At 39.4% G+C, this 14528-nt stretch overlaps 2 protein-coding genes across 3 annotated transcripts in view; both read right to left on the reverse strand.

The window, feature by feature from the left end:
* LOC137049305 (gastrula zinc finger protein XlCGF57.1-like) overlaps window positions 1-14528 on the reverse strand; it is a 250594-nt gene that overhangs the window by 151938 nt on the left and 84128 nt on the right. The gene's annotated exons all lie outside the window — the stretch shown is intronic.
* Window positions 1-14528, reverse strand: part of LOC137049335 (gastrula zinc finger protein XlCGF52.1-like) — a 61798-nt gene that overhangs the window by 34561 nt on the left and 12709 nt on the right. The window contains exons 2-3 of one of the 2 annotated variants that reach the window (XR_010899574.1): window positions 12790-13548; window positions 4399-4461 (exon numbers count right to left, since the gene is read on the reverse strand). Coding sequence is in view for 1 of the 2 variants with exons in the window: in XM_067427855.1 (XP_067283956.1) it covers window positions 12791-13548 (758 nt within the window). In the remaining variant the exon portion in view is untranslated. Of the gene's footprint in view, window positions 1-4398; window positions 4462-8103; window positions 8799-12789; window positions 13549-14528 lie in introns of those variants that run through there. The other variant, XM_067427855.1, reaches the window with a different exon arrangement.

A 14528-nucleotide genomic window follows, 5' to 3' on the forward strand; every position in this document is an offset into this window, starting at 1 on the left:
CGACTCTGGAAGACTTGGAGTTAAGCTTTTCTTTGAGAAAAGAACGGCACTGAAATTATTTTTAAGAAGGGAAGATGTGTTCCAAGTTTTGCCGACCGGATATGGCGAAAGTTTAATCTGTCAACTAGCTCTGCTTCACCTTCTTCGTTGCTCTGGTTGGTTGTAGCTCTATCTTATTACGTGCAGAGGGAGTCTGAAAGACAACCGTTTATCCCGCTCCTCGGATTGAGCCCTGTCAATGGCGAGTTTCCAGACCCAATCTTGATGTGGGTCTGGCTTGTCAGACTCCTTTAGTCTGATGTAATTTACATTAGTCAAGTTGTCGCCATCTGGATAACTGATCGGATGTTTACTGCAAAATATTAAATTATGTAATAGCCCTTTATCACGGAGTGTAAAACAACTTTAGCTTTATCCTCAATTAATGGCAGTGCATTTGCAGTGCATTAATGGCAAGATTTTTGTGGTGCATTCTTATAAAATCAATGTCAAATAGGGTTCATCTAAAAGTTTACGTTTCCCAACATTAATCTTATATTATGAATCAAAGAAACATGTTATCCCGACGCATTGTGTGATTGAAAGGCGAGCGTGCGCGCATTTATATAGGCTACTGTACAGAAAACTATATTACACGAGCCTTAAAGGGTTAGTTCACACAATTTTAATTCTGTTATTATTACTTACCCTCATGTCCTTCCAAATCTTCGGTCATCATCGGAACACAATTAAAGATTTTTACGTGTAGGGATTGACAAGAGGGTGAGTAATAATGACAGGATTATTAGTTTTGGGTGAACTAACCCTTTAAGGAGGGTGTTTTCCCCACTCTATATTGAAGACAGAAATGGGAGATAATTTTTAATAAACATCCTGAAACAACAAAAACATATAAATTAAGACATATAAAGCCTCCTATGCAAGGCTTGTGCAGGCAGTCCACAACAAACCCGCCTATCCCTTTAACCTCAATATTTATGCACAAAAAGATGTAGGCAGTCTCTTCTTGATCATCAGATGACTTCTGTTTCCTTTGCCCTTTTTACCCTGTTCCAGTTCCTGTTTTTTACCCTGCACACAAAACGCCACACACACAATTGCTTAATGGTTAGGAAACACAGAGGAGCCATCCAAAGCAACTCCTTATATGGACCTGTCATACATACCAACACCATTTGACATATTGCTCTGGTCACTCCAATTTCCCACAGAAAGTACCTATTTCTCTTCTACCCATTATAGTCTTAATGCATGAATCATCTCATAAGTTAACCTTATCTTCAATGAACTATTGTTAATGATTAATCTCTAAAAGCATGAAAGCAATAGTGCACAAAAACATATTTTATTCCCTTCAAGACACTCCACAGTAAAGAGAGCTTATTAATTAATAAACTATTATTTTATTTCAGTTAACTTTTCAGTAAGTTATTAGTTTCGTTTAGTTTTATTTTTTCATTTATGATTTTTTTATTTATTTTCAGTTTACGAAATTGTTATTTTTTGACCAATAGTTTTAGTCTTAGTTTCAGTTTTGTTTTTGTTTACGAAAATAACCTTGAAGTGCACATTTTAATTAGCGGTGAAAACACAATTAAGCCCTTCCCACGATTTTTGGAGAGTGTTTTTTTTGCTGAAAACAATCGTCTATTAAAAACAAATCTGCTTGTTACATGCCCTTTGTTAGTACACATATAGATTAGCAGTTCAAATAAAAATTAGGACATTTACTGATTTTTAAAGAGCATTTTATTTTATTAAAATGTGTAATTATGCAGTAGTTATACATTAATGAATGGTGTTTACCTTGAATATGTGATATGGTAGATAATGATTTTTTTGGAGCTGAAAAATAAAATGTATGATCATTTAAGATCTGTAAAATTTATAGATTTTATGTTGGTCTCTGCATGGAAGAGAAGTGGTCAGTGTCTTTTGTCCCTCTCTCTGACGAAGCTATGTTTGAATGTATGGTTTACATTATCTGCTGGAACCATTTCATATAAGGAACGGGTGCTGGTGGAATGACTGGGAGTTAGAAAATAACCCTGCTATTTTCTATTACAAGATCTTCAGGAGCTGAAGGAAGGCCTGGATATCTGACCAATAAATGACTATTTAGATTTGTTTTTCGTTGTTTATCACATTCCTATAACATAAGCTATATGATGTAATCACCCTCTCACTGGTTCAAATCATGTTACACCCTTTGAATTCAATGTATATAATCTATATTTTTCCTTTTAATAAAGGAGACTTTATACTCTCCCTCAGCACTGGGTCTTTATTAATTCAACTGCCACTTTAGAAACCTGGAATGAGAAATGAATAAGGGGCAGAAACCTAACAGGCACCTTTCTAAAATAATTGCCTAAATTGTTGTTTTTTGACAAATTTCCTCATGATGTTTTTTCAAACTGCTTGTGTGCAACTTCCATAGTATGGAAAAAATACTATGGAAGTCAATAGGGACCAGCAATTGTTTGTCTACCAATATTCAAAATATAATTTGTGTTCATCAGTAAAAAGATGCATGCATGTTTAAAACAACATGAGGGTGAGTAAATTAAGACAGAATTTAAAATTTTGGGTGAATTATCCCTTTAAGATAGGACGTTTCTGTAATTTGGTCTATGTAAAGCATCCTGGTGGCACCCTGCTCACCATAGCAATACATTTAATTGAAATCGGTTGCATCTCAATGGGTGCGTTTAACACCCGCGATTATGGAACAGGTCGTTTTTTGCCTCTTACCTTGAATTCGAGCTGCATGTGAACGCATTAACCTGCTTTCTGACGGCTTATTGAAGTGCGCATGTGTGATAGGTGACAAAAACGCAAACTTAGAGCACATTTAAATTCATCCAGACAGAGCGAGCTAGCTTTTTGCATGAAATAAAGACAAATATCACAAACGAAGACTCGTTTAAGACCCAGAAAATTGTAAAGAGGTGTTCTCTTTTCTCATGCAGCAGAAGTAGCCTTGAAGAGGTTCAGTCAAAACGCTGCAATACTGCATAAGGGATAATATGAGCCGTAAATCTCCCGCTGACACAGCGCACTCAACTCGTTATCCACAGTGCACACTTTCTTGTAGTGCCCGCTTGACGGCACTACAAGGAAATAACCTGGTTTATAAATAGTCATGTAAACGCGGTTTACTTGCGTTGTCCGTCTACTGGTTTGCATGTAAACGGGGAAAACTGGTTATTTCAATAAGCTGATTTTTGGGAGTTTTCAGCTTATGTTGTGCATGTAAACGCACTCATTGACTCACTCATTAAAGGAGATAGAAGTGTAGAGGTCTTCACGGAGCACCCGAGACCCGAGACCCATACGGATTCGGGTCTACATTTTAAATAATCGGCCGGGTCGGGTCCCAATATTTTACTTCGGGTCCTGGGTCTGTTTAACGTTTTGTGTAATACCCGAGTCAATCAGACTCGGAGAACATTCCGTGATCAGAGTCAGTCAGCATGGCTTGTGTGTTTTGTGTAAACTTAGGAGAAATTAGGAGAAACGTGTGAGCCGGGAAATAAGGTTTAGAAAAAGACAAAAACCACAAGCTCTCTCTCTCTCTCTCTCTCTCTCTCTCTCTCTCTCTCTCTCTCTCGCCGTTTAGAAAGCAGGCAGATTTAATTCAAGCTCACGGTAATAAAAATGTTAAACTATATATTTAAAATCAGCAACAAAATCTCAAGTGAACTGTCACATAAATGTTTTCTGTGACGCTCAAATTGCATAAAAAAGCTCATATTTCAGGTTGCTCCAGCTAATGCACGTTTCTATGGCAACCAGAGCTTCCGCAGTGACTGTAATCACTTTAATAATAATATGAATGAACTGTCTTGTTTAATCTTTAAGTTCTGGTGGTCAGACGCAGCTAACAGAGATTATAGCAACGAAATAAAGCTAACGTCAGTAACCATCGCACCAGACGAGCAATGGTTATTATAGTTCAAAAGGGTAGATGTCACGCAGAGACCTTGTAAGGGCGGAACTAAAAGTGACGGAGATTGGTTCCGCCCGGGCCATAATCCTCAAACACCGGTCGCTTCCGGGAACTCTGGGGAGGGAAATCAGGGTTTTATTGATCGCAGGTGGATAGATGAGCGGGGCGATCGCTGATTGGGCAGTGTGAAGAAAAGGGGGTGTATAAAGAGGGCCTCAGAAACTGAAGAGGGGAGTCTTTTTCGAGCCGATGCGGCGTGCGAGTTGGAGTGTTTGGGCGAGTGCAGCGGAAAGAAGGCGGAGGATATTGTTGGCTGGGCGAAGATGGAGACAAGGGTTTGGCAGAAACAGAAACCGGGCTGAGTATATTGGGATGTCTACCTAACTGTGAAATGCTCTATGGACATGCGTAACAAATTCTGAGTGGTTGAAAACAGGAAGACTCACCGGAAGTATCGCCAAAGGAGGCCCTTTCGACAGGTCACGGGTAGCAGGAGAAGTATCCAGGAGCTGGAAAGAGGAGGGAAAAGAGACCTCGTGTTAGTAACAGTGTGAGTACCCTAAACCATTGTACAGCAGCATAATCATCTCGAGTGAACTATCTGTGAGCCTTTTTGGTGAGTTGGTGGCATCGTAGGTGAGCGGCCCCACCTTGGAGGAGGATTGTGGGTGAGCCGGGACCAGTGAGCGAGAGAAGACGTTGGGGTGTCGTGGCGGCGACGTTTAAATCTGAATATTCGTTGCATCAGTGTCTCTACGATTTCCAGGACGAGTCTTTGGTCAGACGGGGTTTTGACCCTAAATTCACCAAGAGTGTGTGGAGTGCAGTGGGTGAGTCTTTGTCCTTTGCTGTGAGTGTATACACTTGAAAATTGCAGTGTGGTGCTGTGTTTGTGTCGTCAACAAACACCTTTCAGGCCTGACGAAATCCTGCGAAGGAAGTAAGTACTGAGGCGGGCAAAGAAATCATCTCCAATTATATGCCGTCGATGACATCCTGATCCTTCAGCCCCTACGTGACAGTGGTGGGAAACAATTTCAAGTAAGAACAGTGTGGATATAGTGGGAAGCACTAACGGTGAGGAGTTCCATCGTAACTACGTGTTAACACGTTATTGCGTGAACCATAGACGTTTACCACCACCTGCTGGTGTGGCATTTTTACACAAGCTCAAAGTACAAAAGAACAGTCTAGGACTGTGATTGCAAGATTTCATCTAAAATAAATAGGTTACAATGAACATACATTGACAGTGTATATACACCGGGGCACACATTTTTAATGGTCTATAAATATTAAAGGTCCCGTTCTTCGCGATTCCATCTTTTAAACTTTAGTTAGTGTGAAATGTTGCTGTTAGAGCATAAATAATACCTGTAAAATTATAAAGCTCAAAGTTCAATGCCAAGTGAGATATTTTATTTAACAGAAGTTCCCTTTCAAAGCCTACAGCGAACGGCCGGTTTGGACTACACCCCTGCACTTCCTTCAAGAATGACGTCACTAGAACCGTTTGTTGACTAACCCTCCGCCCACAAGTACACGCAAAAAAAGGGGGGTGGTCTTGTTGCTCTCTCATGTGAAGAAGAGTGTGCATTCAGCGCTTGCATCTCCCTGTTATGGTAAGAGGCAGGACCTTTCCGGGCAAAGTGCGCTAAGCTGCTGTCCAATCACAACACGGGAAGCGCTGGCCCAATCAGAACTCGTTACGTGTTTCTGAAGGAGGGACTTCATAGAACAAGGAAATCATCAGGCAGTTTTTAGGACAGAGAAAACAGCGCTGTACAGATTAGTAAATTGTGTGAAAAATACTGTTTATTTTACACGCAAAACATGAACTCATGTTATATTGCACACTGTAAACATAATCAAAGCTTCAAAAACACGCGAAGAACTGGACCTTTAAAGACTGTTGTGTGATAGATTTTGCCTGAACCTGATAGCTGGACAGTGAGTAAGTTCGTATTATTTTACAAAGCATGGCAAACAATACTTATTATATGAATAAGCCTTAGTGCTCAAATAATGCTTTATTTAATCACTAACAGATAGCAAATACACTAGTTGTAGTGCATCTAGATTAAGATGTGGTGCATTCAATCACCAACAAAATTGTCAAAAAAAAAACAAAAAAAAATCCTTATCTCGCCTCACCATAACAAAAGCACTGATTGTAACGATAGTTTGAATAGATGGTTTACAATCTAAACATATATTGACATATGTATGTAATTAAAAAAGATGAATTTTTAAAAAGGCAATAGATGATCGCCAGAGGCACATATTGGCCATTGTTGAGCCGGCTGATGGGATTATGATACAGCTCAAATACCCAGACGGGAGAATCCTGAAGAGGAGATTCAATATCTCTCAGTCATTTCAGGTTAATTGCAATTTCACTTAACTACCTATTTATTTAAAGAATAATTGATTTTGTTTAAATTACTGAAAATGTATTTTTCTTCCAACAGGACCTGGTTGCTTTTGCTGGTGTTGATGACATGGCAAGTGAGGTGTTCTCAGTGCAGTTGCCATTCTCACCAACTCCATTATATAGCAATCTAGTAGGTACCCTAGAAGATAGATGGGCCTTCTACTCTTTATGTGTTGTGGTTATCTTCAGATGAGGTACAGGTAAAAAAATGTAATACATGTGTGTTTTTGTTATGTGCTAACTACAAATAGTAGTGTCCAGTTGGCCTGGCTGTTCATTATCACCGAACACTCCCTAGATCCCAGTCAGAGTTTGAGACTGTAGAAACAGCCAGCCACGCACAAACATCTGAAATGGAGACCTGTATCTTGCTGTTCTCAGACGGTGATGATTCCATTGATTAACAAAAAGATGCAAGTCCCGGTTTATTGTAGGAAGGTAGATGTAATGGAGTGCCCAAAGATGCCTCTCATTGTTGCAATGTATTGTTCCATCATCTTCTAAAAGGGTGAACAGTGAATAGTATACATTAACAACACCTCTCCAAACAGTCTCTCAATCCGTTGATTATGGGTACTCCTTCCCCTCAAAGCACTCCCCCTGGCAGAACCTCGAAAAACCTCCGAGAAAATGCAAACAGCATTGTTCTCTCCTCCTTGTTCACAGCGGATTCTTGATGGCACACCATACTGGTCGACAGCCTCGACAAACTTCTGCATCACAGTGCTGCTTTTGTTGTTGTTTGAAGCTTCCAAAAATGTTACCAGTCTACTAAAGCCATCAATAGCCCCATGAATAAATGAAGCTAGCGCAGGTTCTGCCAGGAAGACTCAATCGTTACGTCACTAATTACCTTCTCATCTATCCAATCATATCCTTGACCGTAGCATATAAAGGTTGTACTTACTCATGTCTGAGTTTGCAGATACTGCCGCTTCAGCACCACCATCCTCCCCACCACCACCAAGATGGTACCTTTCCTCTTAACCCCCCCCCCCCCCCCCCCCCCCACACACACACACACACACACAACCAGCCGGGCTTTCATATCATCCTCAACACCACCAGATGGGATCTCCCCTCTACCCCAAAGACTTCAGGATGTCTTTCCCTCCATCCACCCCACCACCACCAGATCGCCCCCTTCCTTACTTCGCGGGGGGTGAGCTGCGCCCCTGCCTCTGTATTCAGGCAGGATACGCAGATTCCGTACCCTCGGAATGCGAATTACGAATGGGGCCTACGCCAAAGAACTTGGTTGCTTGCTGAGCTCCTAAATAAATGTTATTGTTACAGCATTAATTCTCCCGAGTCTTTCTGGCAGAACAATTCTCCACCTGAAAATGAAATGTTATATTAAAATCCTGACATAAGAATCTATGGAATGCATACATATAAGAGAAATTATTCAAAAATAAATTCCAGATGAAATATTACATTTTTGCATTTAAACAAGTCGCTGTGTGGACAGACACTGAATGCCACCACTAACAGTGTTTAATATATTACAAAAATACAGGCAATATGCTTGTAAAAATGATTGAAAACTAACTACTGAAACACTGAAAGAACTTGAACTAGAGATGTCTGAGTGAGATCCAGAAAGATTTATTTTCAACTCCTACGTGAAGTCAACAATGAAGTTGTGTTACATGTGAAGTTGGATGTGATTCTGAAATATAAGCAACAAATTATGCACATTACTGAGTGCAATAAACATAAAATAAACATTACAAAGTGTAACATCTGTTGAGTCTTTTACACAAAGTTACCCAGTAACTCCAATATGGTTACACAGTATTCTCTATATCAACACTTTTACACAATAAACTACAGATGTTCTCAATGTACAAAAATTAAACAAACATCTGCAGTATCACCAAACTCACTGCTACACGCTTTATTTAACATCACAACTGATGTAATATTTGAAAGAATCATATATACAGATATTATTATTTTTGACGGCACTACAAGGAAATAACCCGGTTTATAAATAGTCATGTAAACGCGTTTTAATTGCATGTCTGTCTACTGGTTTGCATGTAAACGGGGAAAACTGGTTATTTCCATAAGCTGATTTTTTGGAGTTATCAGCTTACTGGTGTGCATGTAAATGCACCCAGTGATTGTAGATGAGAGTACCTCATTAGGCAAGAGGTCCTGTCTGATTGTGTACCTCAGAAAATCTGTACAAAATTCAGATCCACTGACCTTCTTTTTAGATTTGCTTAAGCTAGAGAGCACTTCAGATGGGATTACAGCCGACCTTTCTTAACTGTCTTCAGAAACATGGTCTTGATGAAGAATTTCTAAAAGAATGCATGGTGAGTTTCTGCTCAGATGGAGTTGCCGTCATGTTGGGCAGAAAGGATGGATGCACTAGAAGAACTCAGAAATCTCTCTGAGGGTCTGCAGAACAGACATAATATGAAAATATTGTATTAATTAAAAGTAATTATAATTCATATATTAAAAAAAATAAGTGCCAAAGGATAAGCAAATTTGTCTCTAAATTTGGAACAGGGGGTGTGGCTTTAATGCATCTTTACTTGCAGCTGGGTTTGGGTTTGCCATCTCTAACCCAGAATATAACCTGCTCCAGATTAGCCGTGTAGTTTAATATTCATATCTCCAAGTACAATGATATTCGCAGACATTTTACAGAAAGTTGAAAGAAGATTGGCCATCTCTGGGATGAATAAGGAGTTTGGTTTGGGTGGCCCGTAAATAAGTATCATAGTAGTGGAAAGAGGGTGCTTACATTTAAATGCTAGGCATTTAAACAAAGACAGATAACGCAGGGTTATAGGGGTCAAGATCAGATCACTTCGGTAGATGACAGCCAGGACCACCACTACGCCCTGTACTGTGAGAAGCAGAAACCAGGGGGACAGGTCTCATTTAAAACAGAGTAAACATCTGGTTGATGCCAGGTTTCTGTAAGGCATTCTGTAGAATATGATCATGTATGAGGCAAGATTTGTTCGTGATGGATTGCGAATTAAAAAGTTCCATCTTGATTTTCAATGCAGCAATGTGTCTCTGTATTGGCCGAAGTAAACTGAGATCTACTCCATGTTTTCTCTGGTTTTTATCCAAGTGCGTAGCGTTGTCATGGAAACTCCAGCGCTACTAGTCCTAGGAGTGATGGCGCCCTGATGAGGTGTTCGAGATGCAACAGTGCGCACGCCAGACCAGATGGATGAGACGTTGTGATCAGACCGGGAGAAAACAAACTTTCGACGGCAACGTCTGTGAATGTAACAGGGCCGGTGAAGGAGTCCAAGTTGTTTAATGACTGATGTACCAGATGGAGTGGTATAGTTGTTGAATTTCATTCAGCGTTATGCCAGTTGTGGAGAGTGGTCTGTTAGCTGTAAGCCATGCCCGTGTTGCACAGAGAAAGGTCAACAGACACAGCAAGCAAATAACTGTGACTATGGGTGAATACCTTACGATCATCGGCAGTGACTTTATGTGAAAGCGTCACTGTAACAAGCAGTGATGAACAGATACGGGAATCCTGAAACAATAGTACACGTAACAACTGTTGCACTGTAGAGGGTTTTCAATTAGAGGAAACGGAGAAGCAGTGAACAAGCCACAGCAGCGTCCTCTCCTCTCGAATAGGGAGACCGCTGGCGATGTAGGAAGCTAGAAAAAGCTGATTAGCTCTGCCCAACTGTTAACAGCCGAGTGAAGTCAGCTGAGACGGTAAAATCCATGCAACATGTCCCAGTTATATCTCTAACTGATTAGACTGGTCACGATAATTAAAACCATCCATATTCTGCATTTAAATCTTGTAGACATTGTGTTGTATGGACACATTTTATGGATGGTATTAACAGGGCTCTCAAGTCTCACGCACTGAGCGTGAGACACACGCATTTCAACCCATTCACACGCTCACACGCCACACCTTGTATTTCTCACGCAGAGAAATCGCCAGGGTAATACGCGCGCTATTAGAGGAGTCAAGCGAGTTCCCCAAAGAGTTCTGACGGCCCTGCCACGCACCAGTTAATCTAATAAAAATAGAGACCGAACAGCCAATCATAAAATAGATTTGCTGTATCTGGGTAAGATAAATATTCCCTCCACCCAAGAACGTTTACGTTCTGATTCCAACGTCACATTCTGTGATTCACGCCACGGCCTCGCTCATTGAATCAAATGCTCGCTGAAGTACCATTAGTTGGCAACTACAAACCCCGATGACAGACGCAGAGACATAAAGATAACGGTGTCAAGTTAAGTTTCTGACAGCACTTTGTTTTCTGTTCTTAATCCCTCAACAAAACTTAAAGGAAGCCTTGTCTCAATCATAATTTGCATGAAATGCATTTTGCTGTACGTTATTGCGCTCTCACTCAGTGAACATCTGTGCTCTTCTGCACTCGTGAATGCGGTGATGGACAGCTGTCCTCATTCCACTGGTGTTTGGATGTGATTTTTTTTAAACTTAATTTTAATTAATTAAAAGTAACTCCATTATGTAAGATCATTTTCATTTAAGTAATAATTCCAAACATCACGAGGCAGACGACACTAGTGATCAAATACAGTCGAGTTATTAACCCGCTCCACAGCACCACCCAGTGGATTTAGTTAAAACTGCGAGATTTAGAGGGATTTATCATGGATTCACTGCATTTGCGGCCAGCGAAGTAATATAGTAAAATTTCAATATTATTTTTATTTTTCGAACATTAATTACAGATCAAATATATTCGTCCTCACCCCTATTTATGGAAGCTGAAGTGTAGCGATATAAAATTTGCAATGCAATATGTAAAATGGCAATGCATTTCAAATTTTACATTTACATTTTCCATACCATGTGTGCATCATTTGGAGCAAAATAATAATTCAAATTGAATAATATAATTTACATTTGCTATTTCCTACACTAGTTTTAACATAAAATTTAAACATAAATTGTATATTGTAGGCTAATACTTTATATAAGTTGCAAAATTAAAATTAAAATGTATTAAAGAAATAATTAGATGTGTTTAACATGTTCAAGCAATTCCAAAAATTATGCCACATCACCGCACTAGCCATTATTTTTAATGGATAGGTGTTATTCAAGAATTAATTAAATTTGGCATGGTTCCAAAAACATTTTTTTTTAACATTTTGTTATTTTAACTGAATTCAGAAATGCTTTTGAAATTAAAAACTTTGCTTTTAATAAACAAAATACATATTTGAAATAAAGACTGTATGGAGTTGGGTGCTCCGTTACCTGAATCCACAGCCTTTGTTGTTATTTTGAGTGTACACAAATAAAAGTAGACAGTTTATAATTATGTCTTGTACTTAGTCTATCTGTATGGCTAAAAAATGATGGTGTATTGGTGTGGGAGTTGTTTCCGCTGTCATAAAGAGAGGAAAACATACAACCATACTGATATAGCAAACAATAATCATAGGCAGCTTGTCTAAGATTATTTGAGAGTAAAATAATCTCTGTTGTAAACCACAGCTCACTTCAGCACGACCATGCTCATGTTAAGGTGCCACCATCCTCTGGACTGAAGGCCTCAAAAACCTGCTACCAACACCAATAAACAACACTAACCATTCTCTCTCTCTCTCTCTCTCTCTCTCTCTCTCTCTCTCTCTCTCTCTCTCTCTCTCTCTCTCTCTCACAAACACACTAATTAAATACATATTTATTTTATTTGTACGAATTTGTCATTTTTCATATCAGACCCCCGTACCCAGCCAAACCCACGGCCGAAATCTCACTCTGAACTCAGTTCAAAACTTGAGAGCCCTGTATTAACTTTAGTAATATTAAACTTCCCTGTATGGGGAGCTGAATTGCAGATCTGGTGCAAACATTTCCACAACATTATGATCTGATGCTTTCATAACTGCAGTTCTCTCATCACATTTGTTTAGTTACTAAAAGGAAAATGCATAGCATATATACATGTTAATTTAAAAGACACTTGGGATATTCATCTGCTCAAAGCAAAGACCGGAAAATATTTTTTCTGTGAGTATATCCAGGCCTAGAGGGTTGGTGAACGACCTCTCTATAACTTAAACTCTAATGTGAACCTCAAACTTGGCTTTGTTTCTGCTTTTCAGTCTTTATGCCACATGAAAATATCTCCGGTATGAGTTATTACATGATCCCTAAAGGCCAAAGTATACTTCACTTTTTATGCGTATGCGAGGGTCAGTGTACAGTGCATGTGACATCAGAATTGTATGCGCATATTTTACTTTTTTTGTAACATGCGCTTAATTTTTTTTTTTGCAGTACTTAGTTTATCCACAAGATAGTGACCTTGCTCAGAGGCTATCGATTCACAAGGTAGTTTGACTGTACACAGTTTTTATGTCTGAAACTTATTCCACACTGAGGACAAATCGTTACCTCATAAGTGAATCCTCATGTGGCGCTTAAAGGCATCTTTATATCTGAAACTCTTTCCACAGAGATCACAAATGAACGGCTTCTCTCCAGTGTGAATTCTCATGTGGCAATTAAGACTTCCTTTTTGCTTGAAACCTTTTCCACATTGTTGGCAGATGTAAGGCTTCTCTCCAATGTGAATTGTTAAGTGGTCTTGAAAGTGTCCTTTTTGAGTGAAACTCTTTTCACACTGTTGGCAGGTGTAAGGCTTCTCTCCAGTGTGAATTCTCACATGTCTGTTAAGGCATCCTTTTAGAGTGAAACTTTTCCCACAATGTTGGCAGGTGTAAGGCTTTTCTCCAGTGTGAATTCTTCTGTGCCTGTCAAGACTTACTTTATGAGTGAAACTTTTTCCACACTGAGAGCAAGTGTAAGGGCTCTCCCCTGTGTGAACTCTCATGTGGCCTTTAAGGACTGCATGTTGATTGAAACTCTTTCCACACTGTTGGCAGGTGTAAGGCTTTTCTCCAGTGTGAATTCTCATGTGCCTGTCAAGGCTTCCTTTACAAGTGAAGCTTGTTCCACACTGTTGGCAGGTGTAAGGCTTCTTTACAGAATTCTCTTCAAGGTTTTTCGGAGCTTCTATTCGAGTGGAAGTCTTTTCAGTCTGTGAACAACTTAAAGATTTATTTCCAGTTCTGAAATCATGAAGATTCTCATGTTGTTCTTTCTCTTCATTTTCATTGAGTATTTCGGTCTCCTCTTTCATTGCCATTAGGTCTAAGGTGAAAAAACAAACACATAATAGTTAAACCCAGTTTAATGGCACAATACAATAGACACCAAAACCAACATGTATGCTAGAGCCTATAACAGAGGTGTAAAATCCTGCTCTAGAGGGTCCTGATCCGTGTCCTACTTGCCCCAATACACCCACTGGAAATTCTCAACTCTAGCCCTTGACATCTAATTTCCAAAATTGGCCCGCCAGCGATAATATCTGGCCTGTGCCTGCAGCCAGATTGTTTTGATAGTGGCTGGTTGTGAAATATATCTGTCATGATTGTGTAACAGTTTTACTGTTACCTTTGTCCCATTAGCTTGCTGTGCATGCAATGTTTGATTATGCCACTAGGGAGTGCTCTAGCCACTGAACTACCTGTTAGCATAAATAGGAGAAGAGAAGAAGCAGGAGGTAGGAAGGATGTGTTAACCACATGGATAAGCTTTCTCAGAAGACTTGTGTTTGTACTAGGGATGTGAAAATGAAGCAGTGAGGCTTTACCCTGACTGTTTCGGGAAAAGATTCGAAGCGCCAAGAGTGTCAAGAACAACACCATCTGGTGCCTATTTAAAATAAAACAGCCAGAAGCCTGTGAAAGATGCGCTGACAAAGCAATCACACAACACTCCATCGTTTCAATGTGTACAAATAAAAGCCTTACATGTCTGTTTAATTTGTCCATTAAATAAATTAATTTACCAATGAAAGTGCAACAATAAAATATAATATGAGTTTATATGATTCAAGAAGATCTAATGTAGGCATACTCTCTCCACACACAGTGAATAATGACATTTTGTGATATGATCATTAAATATGACACTTGCTTATGACAGTTGGCAGTGATAATGCCTGTGTACAGTGAATGACAGAAAACTGATATAGTTTTGAATTATTTTTATTAAGACATAAAAGCTGTTTCACAGTGTTGGTCTACTCTCCTCATAGACAGTAGCTCCCCATTTATTTCTTGTTT

Source organism: Pseudorasbora parva, chromosome 20 (genome assembly GCF_024679245.1).
Source record: "Pseudorasbora parva isolate DD20220531a chromosome 20, ASM2467924v1, whole genome shotgun sequence".
NCBI lineage: Eukaryota > Metazoa > Chordata > Actinopteri > Cypriniformes > Gobionidae > Pseudorasbora > Pseudorasbora parva.